Source organism: Cyprinodon variegatus, unplaced genomic scaffold, assembly GCF_000732505.1.
Source record: "Cyprinodon variegatus isolate N-32 unplaced genomic scaffold, C_variegatus-1.0 Scaffold89, whole genome shotgun sequence".
Lineage (NCBI taxonomy): Eukaryota > Metazoa > Chordata > Actinopteri > Cyprinodontiformes > Cyprinodontidae > Cyprinodon > Cyprinodon variegatus.
This window is the reverse complement of record NW_015150542.1, coordinates 370,134-388,206: the sequence shown is the minus strand read 5'-3', so window position 1 is coordinate 388,206 and position 18,073 is coordinate 370,134. Positions and strand designations below refer to the sequence as shown.

Sequence of the window (18,073 nt, the reverse complement as noted above, 5' to 3'; positions counted from 1 at the left end):
GTGAAGTGTCTTGAAGAGAAATGTTGTTAATTGGTGCTAAATTGAAACCTGAATTGACTCTTTATGCTTTTATTAAAAACAGTATATTTAACTTGTATAAAGATAAAAAGTCACAGTCAATAAAGATAACTGAAAAGCTTTAGTTTTTTTAATTGAAGCCAGGAATAGCCAACCTGTTAATCTATCTGCCATTCTATAAATAATGTGTATTTATTGCTTTTCTTTTTAATATAACTTCTGCAGACCTCCTATGCTGTGTAATAAGAAAAACATGTTTTTCGTAAAGTAGAGCACCAACCTTGTAGTTTTTTTGAAAATGTTTTGGTTAAAAACAGCCTTAACAGGTTGTTTTCGCAAACGAGTCAGCAGGAAGCGAATTACAAATACTTACTGCATAATGTTTTAATTTGCACACTGAAGAATGTGGTCCTCAAAAAGAAAAAAAAAAGACATAATGGGAATCAATTAAAACTGGCAGCTTGAGATTTGTCTGAAATTTTAAGTGATGCATCCTGAATGTGAACTATTTCAGTCTCTATCTGTGTGAGCTGCATTTTAAACTCTTGCAGCATTGTATTTTTCAAGTGTACTTTTGATTTTGCCTGAAAGATGTATGCAGGCCTTTAAAAAGTCTGTGATATTAGTAAATAGATTTTTTTCTTCACATTTTAGCTTTCCGTACTGTTTGCTTGAAAACAATCACATCATGTCCAAACACATAAAATGATTGTAACCCTTGGTTTAAAGTTGTTGGAGGAACAGATGGACAACTTTAAAAGTAGAGAACTTTCTTGATGACATTTTGTAGGTTTAATTATTGCAATTTGAAGGCTTGTCAGTTTTACCGTAACAGACTCCCTCCTGGTTGTAGTATCCTGCACCGCAGTCAGAGACACACACTCCGTCTTTGAGCAAAGCAGCTGGATCAGAACATGATAAGCAGTCCTGTTCAGTCAGTCCACGGCATTCAGAACAAGACCCGTGACACCCTGGATGGAGGAAAGAGCTTTGTTTTAGTGGAGCACATTGTTTGGAAAAGGCATATCCACTGCAGAAAGAAAGAGTAACACTGTATGTTGAGTTTGGACTAAATCTCTTTTACACTATAAAGAGTATTTATGATAAATTGACCAAAAATGACATTTGGCATGAAATTATATTTAATAGTTAGCCTGCCTTTAACTGATTTAACTTTTTATTTGGCTATTCTTTTTGGATTAATAATACAGCCACTCACAGTGGGTGTATTATTTCACGTCTGTCCACCCATGACCTGTCCACCTGCTGACAAGACATCAACATACTAGAAGTATTTCAATTGCAATAATGATGGAGGGAGCAGCCATACTGACCTGAATCCAGATTCATGATGAAGCAAATTAAAGATAATAATTTTGCCTCTATTTTGAGAAAATATTTATCAGAAGCAGATCTGCCTTTGTGACTTGTTTTAGAATTGATAAATGTCTGAATAATTACAAGAGGTTTGCAAATATTTAACACTCTTATGTCTTCATGAAATGATTATTTTTGCTTATCCTTCTCAAACAAGCTTTGCTGTTTAAATCCAAATTTTATTGCTAACTGATTTACTTAACGCAAAGAACCATTTTATTTCCTATCAAGTTATAAGAGTTTTAGTTTTAGTCACGCATACTGTTGTTCTGCATGTGTTTGCTTTTTTCTGGAGCTGTAGGAAAGGTTAGAAAAACAGCATGGCAGCAAATATTATCTAATCAAGAAAACAATTAACAGATGTAATTTTGGCTATGGGCACCAACAGCTATTGGAATTTAAAATAGTTCTCAATGGAAGCCAAAGGGAACAATTTAAGCCAGAGACACAAAGGAGGCTCACTGCTGTCGCACACTGAATCATTTTCTATGAATCACTGCACTTTATGTGTAATAATCTTTCATTTGAAATCATAATGACCTCTAGAACAGGTTCAGCGACTAGCATCAGTTACCATGGCTACAGACTCAGGTAAGCTTTATAGTACTAATAATCACGCAGAGGAATCTTCATTAACTTTTGACCTCTAAGACCATTTGTAGATACTTAAATGATGCATGATCTTCAAGGAGTGGCAGTCCTTTTGATTTCACAGACTTTTATAAAAATCAAAGTCAGGGTAAAAGGTGTCATACTCTCAAAGACCAGCACTGTTCATGATGCAGAAAAATAAAAATGTTCTTAATGGCCGGTTTTAGAAAAGTATTGCTAGGATGTAAACAAAGTATAATTCATCCTTTGTGTGTTTGATATAGCTGCAAACCCCAAAACTTTTCATTAAGGGAAAACAATTTTTTTTTTAACCTGGGTAAAATCTGACTTAAAGGAGGACACCAACATGTTTCACTGATTCAAAAGCTTCTATAGGACTAACAACTTTGCAACTCTTTATATTCAATGGATCAAACAATATGATATTAGAAAATTATTACAGGTTTTAGAAAGTACAAACTCTTCTTCTTTTCATTTTGTCTCTTTAAAGAAATATAACATGAATCATTTTAAATAAGCACAAGAATGTGACATTAAAGGTTAAAATATTAAGGAATGAATGGAGTATAGGGGGAAATCTAGAGAGCCGCAGTTAGTGAGAGAAACTCAATGAGACAAGGGGAAATTCACCCTAGAAGAGTCTAATTAATTTAATCAGTGTCATAAGCACAGCTGATAAAAATCTTAATCAATCTGAGATTTCAGAACAGAGACCAATATGTATCTAAGAAGTTATTAGAACAGAGTGTGAAATAAATCATGCAATCCCTGCTGCTCTCTGCCAACTGTCCTCAGGTAATAAAACTCATTTTGTTGAGATCCTGGAAATTTACCACCCACAGCTAAATGTCTCCTGCGACCACCTTAAAAACAATTGAATTTAGATAAAGATTCATCAGCTTTCTTTTTCCCCTAACATTATTGTTGCTTAAGTGCTTTTTGTTAGAAATTTCAGGGGCCTTTCCAAAAAAGGAAGAGTCAGAAGTGAGCATTAAAAATGAAAATGCAAACGTTCACTAAAAGCAAACATACCTCTGCAAACTGTCATTGCTGCACACACAACTTAATAATTGACAACCTTTGGATCCAAGCGGGATCATCTCTAGGTCAAAAGTTTAAGGAACAGAGAACCTGCCTGTGCATATCTCTCCCACTGGGAGGCCTGACCTTACAAAGGGCCAGATTTAGCCAGAATAATGTCAATAATTGAGAAATATATGCAGCAGTTCATTATAGAGATGGAGAATTAATCCTTCCTTCCATTTTCACAACTGTTATAAAGTCCTCCTGCCAAACAGCATTACATTGGGTCTCAAAATGTTGCATAATGTACAGAGAGACTTCAACATGTGCAGGGAAGATAAAAGAAATCACTAAAACAATGGCTAAAGGATGTTGTAGCCCATGCTGGCTTGATGGTGCATATTGATGAACAGGAGCTTCGTCACCAGCTCTGGAGGCATAATTGATCAGATCTTTTTGTTTGAGGCTTACTTCGAACAGAAACTCCCCAAACAGGGTTACTCTGTCATTTGACAAAATCAGCACTCCTTATTTATCACCTGCACTCAAATCTAGCTCCACATTACTCTGTCATCCTGTGCACCTAATTGTATCACTACCATTGTCTTTAGAAACAAACTCCTAATTTTGATTAGGCAACATACCAATACTCAGGGAAATGACATGGCTGCGTCCGAACGTCCGCCCAAATCGCTATATAGGGCACTATATAGTCGTTACATCAAATTTTATGAGTGTCTGAATGCCTACTGGATGAAAAAGTAGGGGACTCGAAATTTCCAACAATGCATCTTGAAAACTAGTGATCATCCATGGTCAGACATATCCCAGATTGCTTTGCGAGTGCTCTCCTTGCAAACGATCATGGAATTTGTTGTGGCGCAAACAAATAACAAAGATGGCGCAGGCACAGTGTGGGGAGGCGGAGTTTTGTGACCAATGAGGAGTAAAAATAAATGTAATCTAAATCCCTTTATTGTCCCACAATGGGAAAATTCACTATCTGCATTTTAACCCATCCCCTTAGGGAGCAGTGGGCTGCCATTGTCTGGCATCCGGGGAGCAATTGAGGGTTAAGTGTCTTGCTTAGGAACCCAGAATGGAGGCTGTAGGTATCCTTGCAACCTTCTCATAGCGCAAGCACACTGCTCTAACCACTAGGCCAACACTCCGAGCATGAGGAGCAAAAAGTAGAGATCATCTGTCTAAACGGTCAGTTAACTAAGTTCACTATAATGTTCACTACATAGTTCCCACTCTATATAGTGATTGAGAGATTCAGGGTTTAGGGTGGATTTTCGGACACAGCCCATGACTTCAGACTCCATCAGATGCCACAACAACTGCATCATCAGGAAAAAAAGACATCACAAGTAGCGGATCTGTGGCTCAATTGTGTCCAAAGAATATCTTTCATGATTTGGTGCTGATGGCTGGCTTGATTGCTCATTTCCTTCACCTGTCTAGCTCTTCCCTGTTCATCATCAGATCCACCTGTTCCGGTTTACTATTTAAGCCCCCTGTGTCCCAGCCGTCAGCTCCAGATTATTCTTGAGCCTTTGGTGTAGAGAGTTTTTGTAGCGTACTTTAGTGTTGTGATTGTATGATCCTGATCTGTTGCTACCTTTGGACCTTTAAGCCTGCCTGCCCCGGTCTTATTAGTTTGCCTGCCTGTCTTCAGTGTCCTGTCTGACCTTTTTGTGGATTATCCTGTGTGTCTTTGTCTGCGTGGAACTGATTTCTGTCAGCTCTGCAGCCTTCCGCGCCTGGGCCTCTCTGGCAGTGTCCGCTGCTTCTTTTCCGTCTACCGGCTGGCATCATGCTCTGTCTTTGGGCACCGGACTGAACCGTCAAACCAGGTTAGTGACTCGTGCGTTCTCCATTAGATTGTTGCACTCACTAACCTGTGTTTCCCTCCAATAGACGTTCCTGTTTCTGACACCTAGCCGCTGCAGCAGCTGTTATCACGTTTCTGTTTATTTAAATAAATGCTTTGAATCATCCCGCTGTCTGTCTGGCCTGAATACTTGGTCCCTCTGTTCTGAATCATTACAATATTGGCTTTACAAGAACCACACAGCCTTTACAAGCAGCACAGCTTTTTAGAGGAACCCTTTGTAAGCCTTCACTGGATCCACAAAACACAAAAGTGATGAAAAACACAAACAAGGACCTTATCAGCAATTCTACTTTTCTGGGGCCAGGACAGAAGCAACGCCCCTCCTGAATACGAGGTTCAATAATCAGTGCAGCTGTGGATCAATTGACACGGCAAAGTTTTCCAGACATTAGAAGGAAAACCTTGATGAGGATTAAAATCCAATATATCTAATTTATAACCTATTGATGTCAACTTCTGAGTCCTTGCTAGTTAATTTTCATGTGGCAATGTCATGCATGCTAATAACTGGTTGCCTGGGGGATGAAGAATAAATCAAAGGTTTTAAATTTAGTTGAGAAAAATGAATATCAACCAAATAATTTAGAGTTTGATACTGGGCATGGATTTCTAAGATGAGGGAAACTTCTTTCTAAAGGAGTTGCAGGAAATAGAAAAAAAAAAAAAAACACCTCTGCAGTGACCTATAGATTAACAGGTGAAATGGATTCAGCTCCTGCGTTTTCCCCATTATCTGAGGACATCTCTCTGTTTTTGAACTTTTGCACCTCTATAACTTCCTCCTTCAATTACCATCTTTCTTTTTCCTCTAGTCCTTTTTTTTAACAATTTCTTTACTTCTGTTGGTTTCTTTTCCTCAAATGATTTACTTCATGTTTGATATTTATAAAATTTACAGTAGGATCCATGATACGCTCTTTAGTTTTTTAAAATACCATAAAAATCCTTTTAATGTCCCACTCACCCAAAGATATTATGGAAACTATTCCTTCAAAAACGGTTACAGCCAACAAGAGGATTACATGTCCTTTACCTTGCTCCTCTCAGGAAAGCAATTTATTCTTCCAGGCAGCCCTAAGCGTAAAGTTATCAGCAAATATAATCCTGGAAGTTTCCAAAAAAAAAAAAAAAAAAATCCCCACTCTGCATGAAAAGGGGCAGGTTTGGATGGATACACGGTCACACGGTGCAGTGGATAATAACCGTTCTGCGTCCCTGTGGAGCCGAACGGGGACACAATTATCACGCTGCCGGAGCGGTTCACATCTCCCAAACCTCCAGTGATAAAACCAGATGAGATGAGATATTCAGCAATTAAACTAAGCGTGGGGAAAGCAGATATGGACAGATAAAAACATTCATCAGAGCTGTATCTGAAAATCTGTCGTTGGGAGGAAATCAGAAGTGAAATTAGGTTTGCCTGAGTGTGTTCTATTATTCATTCATCTTAAATTAGAATTTGATTCAAAGCAACAAAACAGAAAGCTGCCACATTACATTTCTTTATACTGCTTATTAAAGCCTGGAATGAGTTCCCTTGCAAGAACTGTAGCAAACTAAGAAAGGAGGTTCATTTTAGGTAAAGTTTAGACTGCAAGTTTGTTTAAACCTGTTATAAACCAAGGAAAGAACGTTTTGCTCCAGAAATAGTCCACAGCACCAAATGAACCCTTCAAAGTTGTTAGACAAAAGCTAAGAGGGGAAAGACAGCTTTAAACGAAAAAGGGGGGTGGGGGTTGATTTGACACAACGCCCCCATAATTCTTCACAAGTCTGCTGAACGGAACATATGCAGATAAACGAAAGCTTTTCGAAGCTCGAGGTGTTTAAAAAGTGAAGACCTCACAGCAGCGGCAAGAGCAGCAGACTGCTGTTCTGGGTGGTCCACATCTCCTGCCAGCGAAAGTTACCATCTGGCAAAACACCTCACGAGTTCATTACCAACGTCAGCTCCCATCTCCTCAACCTCCATCTCCAATCCTTTCTTCCATTTTCTGCAGCAAGAAATCCACTCAGGCAGAAATCAGGCCTAATGCGTTTCACTGAGGCATCTGCTGATTAGCAGTCACACTGACTGTTTCCACCACAGCTCTTTTTCTGTTTTTGTGGGAGGAAAAACAAAACAAAACAATGGATTTTATTCTTATTAAAGCCTATTGGAGATTAAAGAGAAATGGATGGTTGGTTTTATGAATCCCACAAAGGGTTTAAATCACAAAAACTGGCCCGGAGGTGCAAATTATTATCTTTTTTTACAGCATTAAACCTGGATTAATGCAGGCAGGGTGCATAAGTGGACGGGTTGCAAAACAACTTGCTTTCACTTGATTATGTAGTGCTATATTTGAGAGTAACACATTCTCTGTTAGTCTGGACTAGATATGATTAATGCTCTATGGGTGAATCCTTCAATGGATTGCACAAAAGCAGGACAGAGGTAGTATCGCTCGGATTGTCCTCTGAGATTTTGTACAATGCTGCCATCAATCTAGTTATGGAGCATTAGCCAAAGGTTCAGCATTAGCTGCTGTGGTCTAACCAGAGTAAAGCTGGTTACTGAGCTTGTGCACAGGGAGGTCTGCAGTCATTAAGCAGAGAAAATCAGCAGCAAAGCTGCTTAAACCCCAATAGAATAGAAAATAAATACCCGTTATTGTCCCACATTGGGGAAGTTCAGGTGTACCAGCAGCAAATTGAAAGGCAAATGGAGGCATACAGATAAAGGCGAAGACAAAAATTAGAAAAGCAAAAAATAATAAGAATAGAATAAGAATAAGAATAAGAGGCTGTACAGCATGTTTACTCTGTGCTCATCAATACAGCTTCTCTCCGTGTCATTTTATCCCTACCAATCATCTAGAGAGACAGCAGTAGGTCTCCAAAATCAACTAAGCCGTGCATCAATAAGCACAGAATGTTACATCTATGGAAATCTATAAAAACATGCTACTGGTGTGTGAACAGTAATTAGCTTGTTTGTTTAATTCTCAAACCATTAAAATGGCAGATAAATTAAAGGCAATTAAAACAGCACCACTGAGCAAAATATGCAACGGTTACTGAACATTCAGTAAATATGTGATGTTTAGCTTAGGAAATCTATTTAAATTTTTTCTTACGGACCAAGAATTCACAGCAGATGTAGGAAACATCTCAAATATTATAGACAGACATAAGAAAAAAAAAAAAGAATAAATAGCATTATAGGTAAAAAAAAAAAGGAAAAGTGGAATGATAAAGATTTTTCTGTGGTAAACCCCACAGAAAAAGATGTGCAAAAAGGCTTTTTTTTTCAAATTTTTTTTTTTTTTTGTGATTTTATGATGTTTATTAAAGCCCGTCAAGCCACACAATAATACAGACATAATAAATATCAGCATAATATCAGATTAATCATATCAGGAATTAGAAATGTAGAATAGGTCCTACAATAGGACTGCCCCTCTGAGTTACGGTCATAGATGTAACAAAAATCTTGCTTGCAGATGATAATCTTAGCACATTTTGTTTAGTTGTTCCAAACTCCCTTTATACTAGCTCTGAAAAATGCAGTTTATTAATGCTATGTTCCGTTTTCAAACTAAGCACATTGATCCTGTACTGGTTGGAAGGAGAATAAAAGCAACTTTATCTTGTTTATCTTGAAATAGTTGATTTTCACTGTGCAATTTTCCTTTTGTAGCACATTTTTAAAATGTGGTTTTGTTCCGATCTGGGCTCCTTCTGCCAAGAAGGTAACAGTTATCTTAGCACTCTGAAAGTAGAAATGGATTCTGTCATTTGCACAGAATTACAGGCAGCGTAACAAAAAGTTCAGCTAGAACATCTGGTTGAGGAAAGCAGCTGAGGCAGAGAGAAAACAAAGAGCTGAGAGGGGGAGGCTAATTAATGCAAGGAGTATAAAAATTCCTAGAGAGAAACAATAGGAAAAATTGAAGAGAAATCATCACAATAATGAACTATGGACCTAAGGCAGAAAGGAATGAACTAAAATAAAACTAGAGAACATTAAAACAAGGAATTAAAAAAAGACAAAAACCAAATGTATTTCTGCCATTCGTTAATAATAACTGTCCCGTCCTCCCTGTGAATAAATGAAAGCTCTTTTTCTTTTATTGATTAACTCTTCACCTCATCTTTAATCTCTGCATATCCAGAACATATGGACAGTAAACAAAAGAATGTTTTTTTTTTTTCAAATATACGATTAGGAAAGTTAAAAAAAAAAAACAACAACACTGCTTTTAAAGTTCTAAATTTAGGTTTTTATAAAAGAGGTTTTTGAGCATGCAAGAACTTTAGAAGACAGAATTGATCCAATTGATGTTACATTTAATTTGTGGATCGGATCAATGTAAGGTGATTTAAGACATATCTAGGTCAAATTGAAATGCATAAATTGTGCATTAAAAATGAACAGAACTAACCTTTTACCTAATTGCTACTGTTTTATTACTGAGCTGTAATTAACTGCTCAGTACTGTACCTCACACCTTTAGTGTGTAATTTGTCATAATTATCTAAAAGTGAAGAGGTTTACAAGGAGACCTTGCAGAGAAATTAAACTGTTATATTGTCAGGTTTATCAAAAAAAGTATTTAGATCAAAAAGTCGAAAGAGTTGACATTAAATCACCCAAAAAAAGAACTAGTATTTGTCTGTATGTGTGTGTTGGAGTGTGTGGGTGGTGATGTGAGACAAAAACAAAAACAAACAGAAAACACTTTACTCCAAATTATTCAGTTCTTTTCGAGCAGAAATGACGATTTTAAATAACTTTCTGAGGCAGAGCATAGGGGCCAAAGTGCAGCAGCAAATCACCAAGCAAAGGCGTCAAAAGTACAAATTCTTACATCTCCACAATACCAACGCAATAAGACTTAAGCTCAAAGGGGAGAGGTCTGACCCCCATCGCTTTGTGAAATATTCAGAGCTCTTCTAAAACACCCTTCACTGATAATAAGTCTGACAGAGTTCATTCAAGGAAACAAAAATGCATAAACACAAACTCCCCGGTGTGCTGTTTTGGAAAAACACCAACAGTTTGTAATGAAAGTTTTAAGAAATTAATATTTTAATGAAATGTCAGAAAGAATGTTTGAGAAAACTCTGAATGAAACATTTTCTTCACTGCTCTCTGTATCAGTGCTAAAGCATTAGAGCTACTAGATGCTACTGAAAGGTTAATGTGTTGTCTTATTGGGGAGGTTTGCAGGGATAATAACCAGTGACCGTATTCTGAGATGCTGATCTGATTTAGCAGCTCACCTGAAAAAAATTCAATAATTTATTGTGTGAACCGAGTCAGTCCACAGCAAATGTGTTTACGTCATATTAAAACTACATTTTTCTTTGCTTTTATTTGGGATTTCTGTGACAGATCTGAAGGAACTTACTGCGACAGCGTCCGTGGTCGTGTTGGTAGGAACCAGGGGGACATGAACCCAGGCACTGGTTTCTGTCAGGGCCCAGAAAAGGCAGTCGGGAGCCACAGGACTGGCAGTCCCATCTGCTAGAACAGGTGGCACAAGATTCTGGGCAGGCTGAGAAGAAAAGGAAGAGATGTGGTCTAATAAGTTCCCTGAGATATACATTTTCAGAGGAGAACTGAGTTCTGAGGACTGAAACTGAAAAAAAGGTGTGAATTTTGGACAAGTAAACCCCATGAGGGATGTTTATTTAAAGTTTGCTGGAGGGTTGTCAGATTGTTAAAGGGAGCATGGAGAGAAAAATTGAAGATCTCAGCATAAATCCAAGTTTCCTCTAATATCCAGAGAAAGGAAGCAAACTAAAATGAGAATTTAGTATTTGCTGTACGGAACTAAAACAAGCCTGCAACTAAAAGGGCAGCAGATTTCTTTGCTCAGGGATTAAAGTATTATGTTGCACATTTCCCTTCAGTAACTTTAGTGCAGGTCTGCAGGTTGTGTCTTCAAAGGTAACTCCACAGGTGCACCTCCTGCTTAATCCAACAAAACTGTGAACTCTGCAGTGTTGCATTAACATTAATACACCTACTGACGAAAAAAGATTAAAAACCAAAAGCAAAAGCCAGATTCTGATATAAACTGTTTCACAGGCCAACCAGTGATGGGGATGTCAATTAAAAAAAAAAAAAACCTGAAATGTTTGAAACAGGTACCACAAAGCGAAGGTGGAGGAATCATGCGAGAAATAATGTGTGGCAGACGCCCCAAACAGGAAGAAAACAATCAGAAGGCAACAGATGGCATTTTGAAAAAGATCACAACACTGGATTTGATGAGGTGATCTGCTGTTACAGCCTACCAATAAGATGTTGAGGTCACCCACTGGTTTGGCACATCAGAAAAAATTAACGACTGAAGTTGAGCCAATTTTTCCATACCTCTATGGATTCTGAGCTTGCCAAATGGATACAGAGAAAAGACTCTTTACTACACCTGGAACATCTTTTAACATCTGCCATTGGCAACAGGTTTGAGCCGAATACACAGGCTACTGTTAAATGCAGAGCAGGGAAGGATGCATTTGGAGCTTTATCAAAACCAGCACGTATTGTGTTTTTAGGAGCATCTTGGGTATGGGTCACATACATATAAAATGCAGCAATAAGAATAATAGGCTTATATTCTCGTGGTATAATCAAGTTTCCTTGTGATGGAACATGTGTGGGATCCGTTCCAATATCAACTTAGACCCAGGTTTGTTTTGATCATTTAAATTTGAGGCTCAGTTAGAACAGCTTAGCTAAAACTTACTGAAGGACAGGATGTAGTGAACGTTCATTATATATTTATCATGGCGCTTGTTTATTGCAACCTACGAGGCACATGGTGAGCCATTTTTCTTTAGGGTCAGAAGCAGGAAAACTGGGAAAGTGTGGAAGTTTGAATGGTTCAAGGAAGGCCATATAAAATGAACGTGTGTCTGCCTCCTGCCTTTATCAACTGCGCTTCTAAAAACTCTCACTGAGCTTTAATATTCAGGACAACGTGATCAGTATCAAATGTAAGCACGCAAAGTTGTAAGACCGCGACAAACAAGCTATTTTATAGAACAATGCAAATGTGACTTTACTACACTACTACATTATATATAAGGGAACTATTACTACACTCTAAATAGTCCTTTATGATGTTAATAATGCAATATAGAAAGCAGGCTGCCTTGGGCAGGTTAATTTGATGTGAAATTGCAGACCAGCTACTATAGTTTAAATGCAGGAACTGTTCACCCTGATTATAATAGAAAGGCATCATAATAAACAATGAAGAACATTTTGTCGTCGAAGGATCTGCATAGCCAACAACTAGTATACCCTGATGGTTTTGGCATCTTTCAGCAGGATTATGTGTTCTCACAGATCCTTGCCTCAGGAATGTTTAAAGTAACATCAAAGTGTTTATGAGGATTGAAGTATGCTCCAAAGTCCCCTGCTCACTCCAATCAAACATGTATGGAAGCCAAGCTCACAACCAAGCTGGAGGTTTCTGCTGGGATCATGGAATCAAGGACCACAACAAACCTTGATGGGTCTAGTGAGAGTAAACGCCTCAGTGGGTCAGGTCACAAGACCGCACAGCAAATTTTGCTTTATTTCTTTTGTTTTAAGTTTGGATTCTAGCTTGTATTTGTTTGAGCTGAAGGAGTGGAGAAGAAAAAAATGAATGATAAGCCTATTTGGAAATATCAATTTGATACTAGAGGAGGATTTTGAAATACTTTGATTCAGTTTCAGTCAGCGTGGATAAAACTCTGCACCAAAAAAAATTTAAACAAAAACACATTCCTGAAGCTGCATCTTTCCAGGTCTACAGATAAAAAAAGCAAGCAACAAGAGAATGGTGATTTTTCCTTATTCACTTCTGTCTAATTGTTTTCTAAATTTATATCACCAGAAAAAACACTGTCTCAAAAATGGTTTAAAACTCTCTCAAACTACTATTTAATAATAAAAACCAAAAAATAGTAAGATAAACGAAAACAGAAATCTATTAAAACAGAAATCAATCCTTAAAGTTTAAGTTTCCTTGTTCTTCAGTGCTCTGAAAGCTAAAAAAAAAAAATCTTCCTGAATATAAGTTGACTTGAAGCCATGTAGAAGGAGAAATAAAGCAAATAGAAGTTGCTGTTAAAGTGAAAAATATACAAATAAACACCCTTTAAATCTAACAACCACCCACACAGACAGACAGACAGACAGCAGGGTGGGGTGGAGGGACGAGATTAAGTGGAGACAGCGGAAAGCCAGGAGGAGGAAGGATACATACAGATTATGGAAAAGAAGCTGAGAGGGGAAATACAAAATAAACACCCTCAGGAAGCAAGATGATAAATCTAAAGGAAAGTTAAATACATCTGATTAGAAATATGAAGCTCTGCCCCGTCACTTTATGTTCACCCACATCTGCTCAGAAACATCAATATTTACAAGTATTGATCTCACCGGCAATAAAAACAGAAAGGAAGTGAAAAGGTCACACAACTGCTATAACTTTTATATACAACACATCTAACAAGGATCTCTTTGTCTTTAACAAGAATAATTTGACTAGCGCCCACACTGTTTTAAACTGAATCAGTGCAACTTTCTTTTCTATAATTTAAAACCCTTTATTAAATTGGGGTTACCGCAAGGCTCCTCATTCGGCCCCATTCCTTTTTTTTGCTATACTTCACTTTTAAAAACTCTGCTGATGGTGTTTGAATCTCCCTGCCTATACCAGGTAGAAAATTGCTTATGTTTAGGATTTGGTAAATGTTCCTTGAAGACTCCTACATTTCTTGGTAATGTTATTAACCCCTTAAAGAGGTAATATAATAATTATATAGGGTCTTTGAATAGGGGGTGTAACATTGGTTGGGCTGAAAATGGCATATTTGCTTTTCTATGAGCCCTAATGCAAGCCTGGTTAAAAGCCCCAGAATTAAAAGACAGGTTTTCTTCCTTTTATAGTATGGTCATGTATATTTAGATGTGCTGTGCGCTGATTGGTTGGTTTACAACAAGCGAAGCTGCTCAGCAAAGACTCATAATAGCAACAAACCCTCACTCACTGAAACATGAAATTGTCCGGGGGAATTTCAAAATCATCTGGGATTTTGGTTGACTACAGTGCAGCAGAACCGAGCAGTCAGTTCCGGGTCTGGTCCGGGAACCCTGGTGACGGCCCGGACAAAGACGGCCCCGTGCTTCATACAGTCACCAGGTTGGGTTTGGACCAGCCCTGGAGCTGATGGCTTGGTTTGAATGCCTGGTCTGGTCCCCCCAGTGGCCCAAAACAGAGATGATGTGAGACTTTTCAGGCTGGTTGAAGACCAGACGTGCCGCCATGTTCTGGATCATTTGTAACGGTTTTACTGTACAGCTGGGAGACCAGTCAGGAGTGCGTTACAATAGTCAAGACGGGAGATAACCATCAACTGCACTAGGAGATGGGTAGGATGCTGGGTAGAACGTTAATCTTGTTTGTCTTTGTGAAAAAGGAGGCCAATCTGAGTGTTGTATTCCCAACGCTCACATTTGGCCATGAGATATGTAACACAGCCAGAATAAAAATCCTGGTAGAATAACCTGAAATTAGCAGGTTCTGAAGGAATAGTTGTATCTCTACATTGGATGGAATGGGTTGAGGTCATTTAGGTGTCATATTAAAAAGGGTTTAAAGTGATCAAAGGAATCTTCTAAAATGGGATCAAATCCCACTTGAGAAAAAAAAAAAAAAAAGACAGCTACAGTATTTGGTCCGGTAATTAACACCCTTTTTCACTGGCTACAAATCAGAAGAATGTGGCTGAGGAGAATGAGGAGTTTCCTATCATGCATTCAGTGCATCTGTGAACTCCATTTCATATACATGAATGGATGAACGCTGGATGAACAAATGCATAACAGCATTCAAAATATATGTTGGTGTCAAACTGTCATTATGCTGCACTCTGCAATTTGTTAGAATTTCAGAGGTGAGCGCTAACACGGGTGAGAAACAGAATGATAGTCTCAGATCTCTATTGGCTTCAGACTATATCGTCTCTGGGCTCACGGTTTAGTCCAAACCATCCATTTCATAGAGCAGCATCTGAAATCAATTCAACTTTCTGTTGAGAGGGACATTTTTTATATCACAACCTGGCACTTTTGAAGTTCATAAATATTACTATACTACCTCCCACAGCTGTATGTTATACATACTTTAAGAGCCTTTTGATTCCTTTCATATTTTCAGAGAAAATAACATGAAGTCTTGTTATGTTTACCAACAGCTGTAGTTGGGAATATGTGTATTTTAATACATAATGTTGCATTTTACATCTCATCTGAATAAAAAAAAACCCTGCTTGGCAAACATCTTGTTCATCCAGAGGACAGTAATCAGAGATTATATTGCCTGATGGCAAATCACAAACATAAACAGAAGCACAGCGAAACGCAAACTGAATCTTGGTTTAAAAGTCATTTTAATTACATATGTAGTTACACAAACACTGATGGCAAAACATGATTATTGTTTTAACAGCATTTATTGTTATTCATATATATCTGCTGCTATTTTGAACAGACATTATTGAATATATTGACATTTGGCCCACCTTGGACACTCCTCGGAAATCATTTAAATGGACTCTTAGACGTCCTTTTTCCTCTTTTCAAACTTCATTTAATCTACCCAATGTTTATTTTGTAGTAATAACATTCAATCAGTTTGACCCTCGATTTTGAATGATCTATTAATTACCTACAACTTCCAGTTCTAGTTAATCATATATTCATAATCTACTCGTAAAATATCACAACACAAATGAAGGCTTCATTATTCAAATGCTGTCGTAATTCTGCATTTTTTCGGTTCTTTTTCAGTTTTCTTTTTAAGTTTTCAGTTATACTTTGATTTATGTCATTCTGTGTTTTCTAGGTAATTGGTTTTTGTGTCATTCTAGTTTTTCAGGTTATTAGATTTCTTACGTATTTCTTGTTTTCTCTTTGTTGCCCCTTGTGCCAGTCTTCTTTCCCTAGTTCCCTTCTAGTTCCTTCTGTCCACACCTGCTCCCAGTCAGTTGATTACGACATTCTTTTTTCTGTTTGCCATTTATATTCCTCCTCTTCAGTTACTTTTTGCTGGATTCTTTTCTTTCCTTTATTCCCTCCTTAACTCATGCATTCCCCTTCGTTCTGGTTCCTGTGTTACTGGATCAGTTATTTTTGGTTTTATTATTATATTATTTATTTTGCCACTACTCCTTATTAAATCTACAGGAAACTACCTCAGCTTCCGTCTCGGCATTTGGCTCCTCTAAAAACTTCCACCCAACCTGACACATGCCTCATTCTGTCATTGAAATTATTATTTTTTTATTATCAAATTTTTATTCATATACCTACAGGTGTCATTTTTATCTTTTCAGCTCAGAAAGCTGTTACTAATTTTTGAGTTTGTGTATCTATCTTTAGGTAATTCACTCTTTTCCAGAGTTGAGATGAGTAAATGTAGGCTGTTAGTAGATGATAAGTTTATCCTTCATTTAATATATGATGGGGGAATGTTGAGGGTTTTTGCAGCAGCCACTTCTGTAGATAGAAAATGTATTTTAGCAGCAATCATTGCATTTAAATATTTACCTATATCTTTATTATGCAAGGGGTGGCAGTATGTGATTAGTAAATTTCTCAAGTGATTCCACTATAACTAGATGCCTGCAGCTTCAAGATAATAGTCCTGGTCTGAAATTTTGGTTGCATTCCAAGTACTTTTCAAATTTCTTATTTTTTGAGTTATTTCTTTAAGATACTTAGTTTTATAAAATACACTGCAAAAGTTTTATTCATGTAAATGTTTCATCGGCACAGATCTTTCTGTGTAAGCACTGTTTAAGACATCTTGGGAGGTTGAGCAGGTAGAAAGTGTCCAAAAGTAACTGGCCGGTGGATGGTGAATGGGAATATTTTAATGTAAATGAGACACCTGAACACAGAAGGAAACAAAGGGTGAGAGCACCAGATAAATGTACAAGGAAGGGAAAGAAAAATAGGACTTTAGTGTAAGAGATCAGAGAGGAAAATACATTGTGAATGTATTTCAAAGAACAAGTGAATTATGACAGGCTGTCTCCAAAGAAAAACTCTTCTTCATCATCACTTTGCAGCAAACTGCTGCAGCAGAGAGAACTGCTTTTTGTATCATCAGGAACTTGCAGGGTGTCTAAAAAAAGTCAAGGTTGCTCCAGGGCTTCTTCAAAAAATGCGTTACAAAATTGTGTTGCCAGCAGTGTAGAGCCTGCTTAAAGGTAGCAGTGGGCGGATATAAGTGCTGCTGCACTCAAGATGAGGAGAAGACTTAGACAACAGCAGCAACATGTCACCTCTGTCTACAAAAGTGGTACTGGCTTTAGGCAGGGAGTCTAATGATGGACAGCAGAAGACTTTCTGTTTGGGACATCCTAAGAGGTAACCTGATCCGGTCCGTCTTCAGTGTTGCATCCCATCAAAAGACATTAGTTTCCTCTCAGTTTGGCAGAACAATGCAATGAATAGAGAACATGAAAAAGGCTGACCAGGAGTAAGTGTTTTCATCAGTCCAGGAACAGTTCAGTGATGATTTAGGTATTTCCAGGTAAAAGTTAAAATTAAGGTACTAGAACACTAAAATTTCAGAGAAGATTGGGCTGGTTCCCAAACAGCAGGTGATAAAACAGAACCAAACAAACTCTGATCAACCCCAAGTTATAAGACGACAAGCATAGGTCACCATAAGTGAGGATTTTCTCTTCCATTGAAACATGAAAATAAAAATAAAAAAATGCTGAGGTCACAAAACACAACACCATAAAACATTTTTCTAAAACTTTAACCATGTATTCAGGATTTGCATCCCTTCACAGGTTTCCTGGGTAAAAACCAGTGAAGAGAGACCCAGGACATGGTGAACATACTGCAGTTCTTTCTTTTTGGTTTTTAAAGCACTAGTGGCTCACTTTTTTTTTTTAAAGAGTAGCCTGACAGGAAAGGGGGAGAGACATGCAGCAAAGGAGCACAGGTCGGATTTAAACCCGGGTGGGCCGTGTCGCGAACTAACTAGGGGTGTAAATCACATCCATCATGGCGATTCGATTCAGTATCGATTTCCTGACCCAACGATTCGATTATTTTCGATACTCAAGAATACA

The 18,073-nt window shown here is 37.8% G+C and overlaps 1 protein-coding gene across 1 annotated transcript in view; it reads right to left on the bottom strand.

The window, feature by feature from the left end:
• Positions 1-18,073, bottom strand: part of fras1 (Fraser extracellular matrix complex subunit 1) — a 352,266-nt gene that overhangs the window by 185,678 nt on the left and 148,515 nt on the right. The window contains exons 12-13 of the mRNA XM_015373599.1: positions 10,327-10,473; positions 846-989 (exon numbers count right to left, since the gene is read on the bottom strand). Coding sequence (XP_015229085.1) covers positions 846-989; positions 10,327-10,473 — 291 coding nt within the window. The remainder of the gene's footprint in view (positions 1-845; positions 990-10,326; positions 10,474-18,073) is intronic.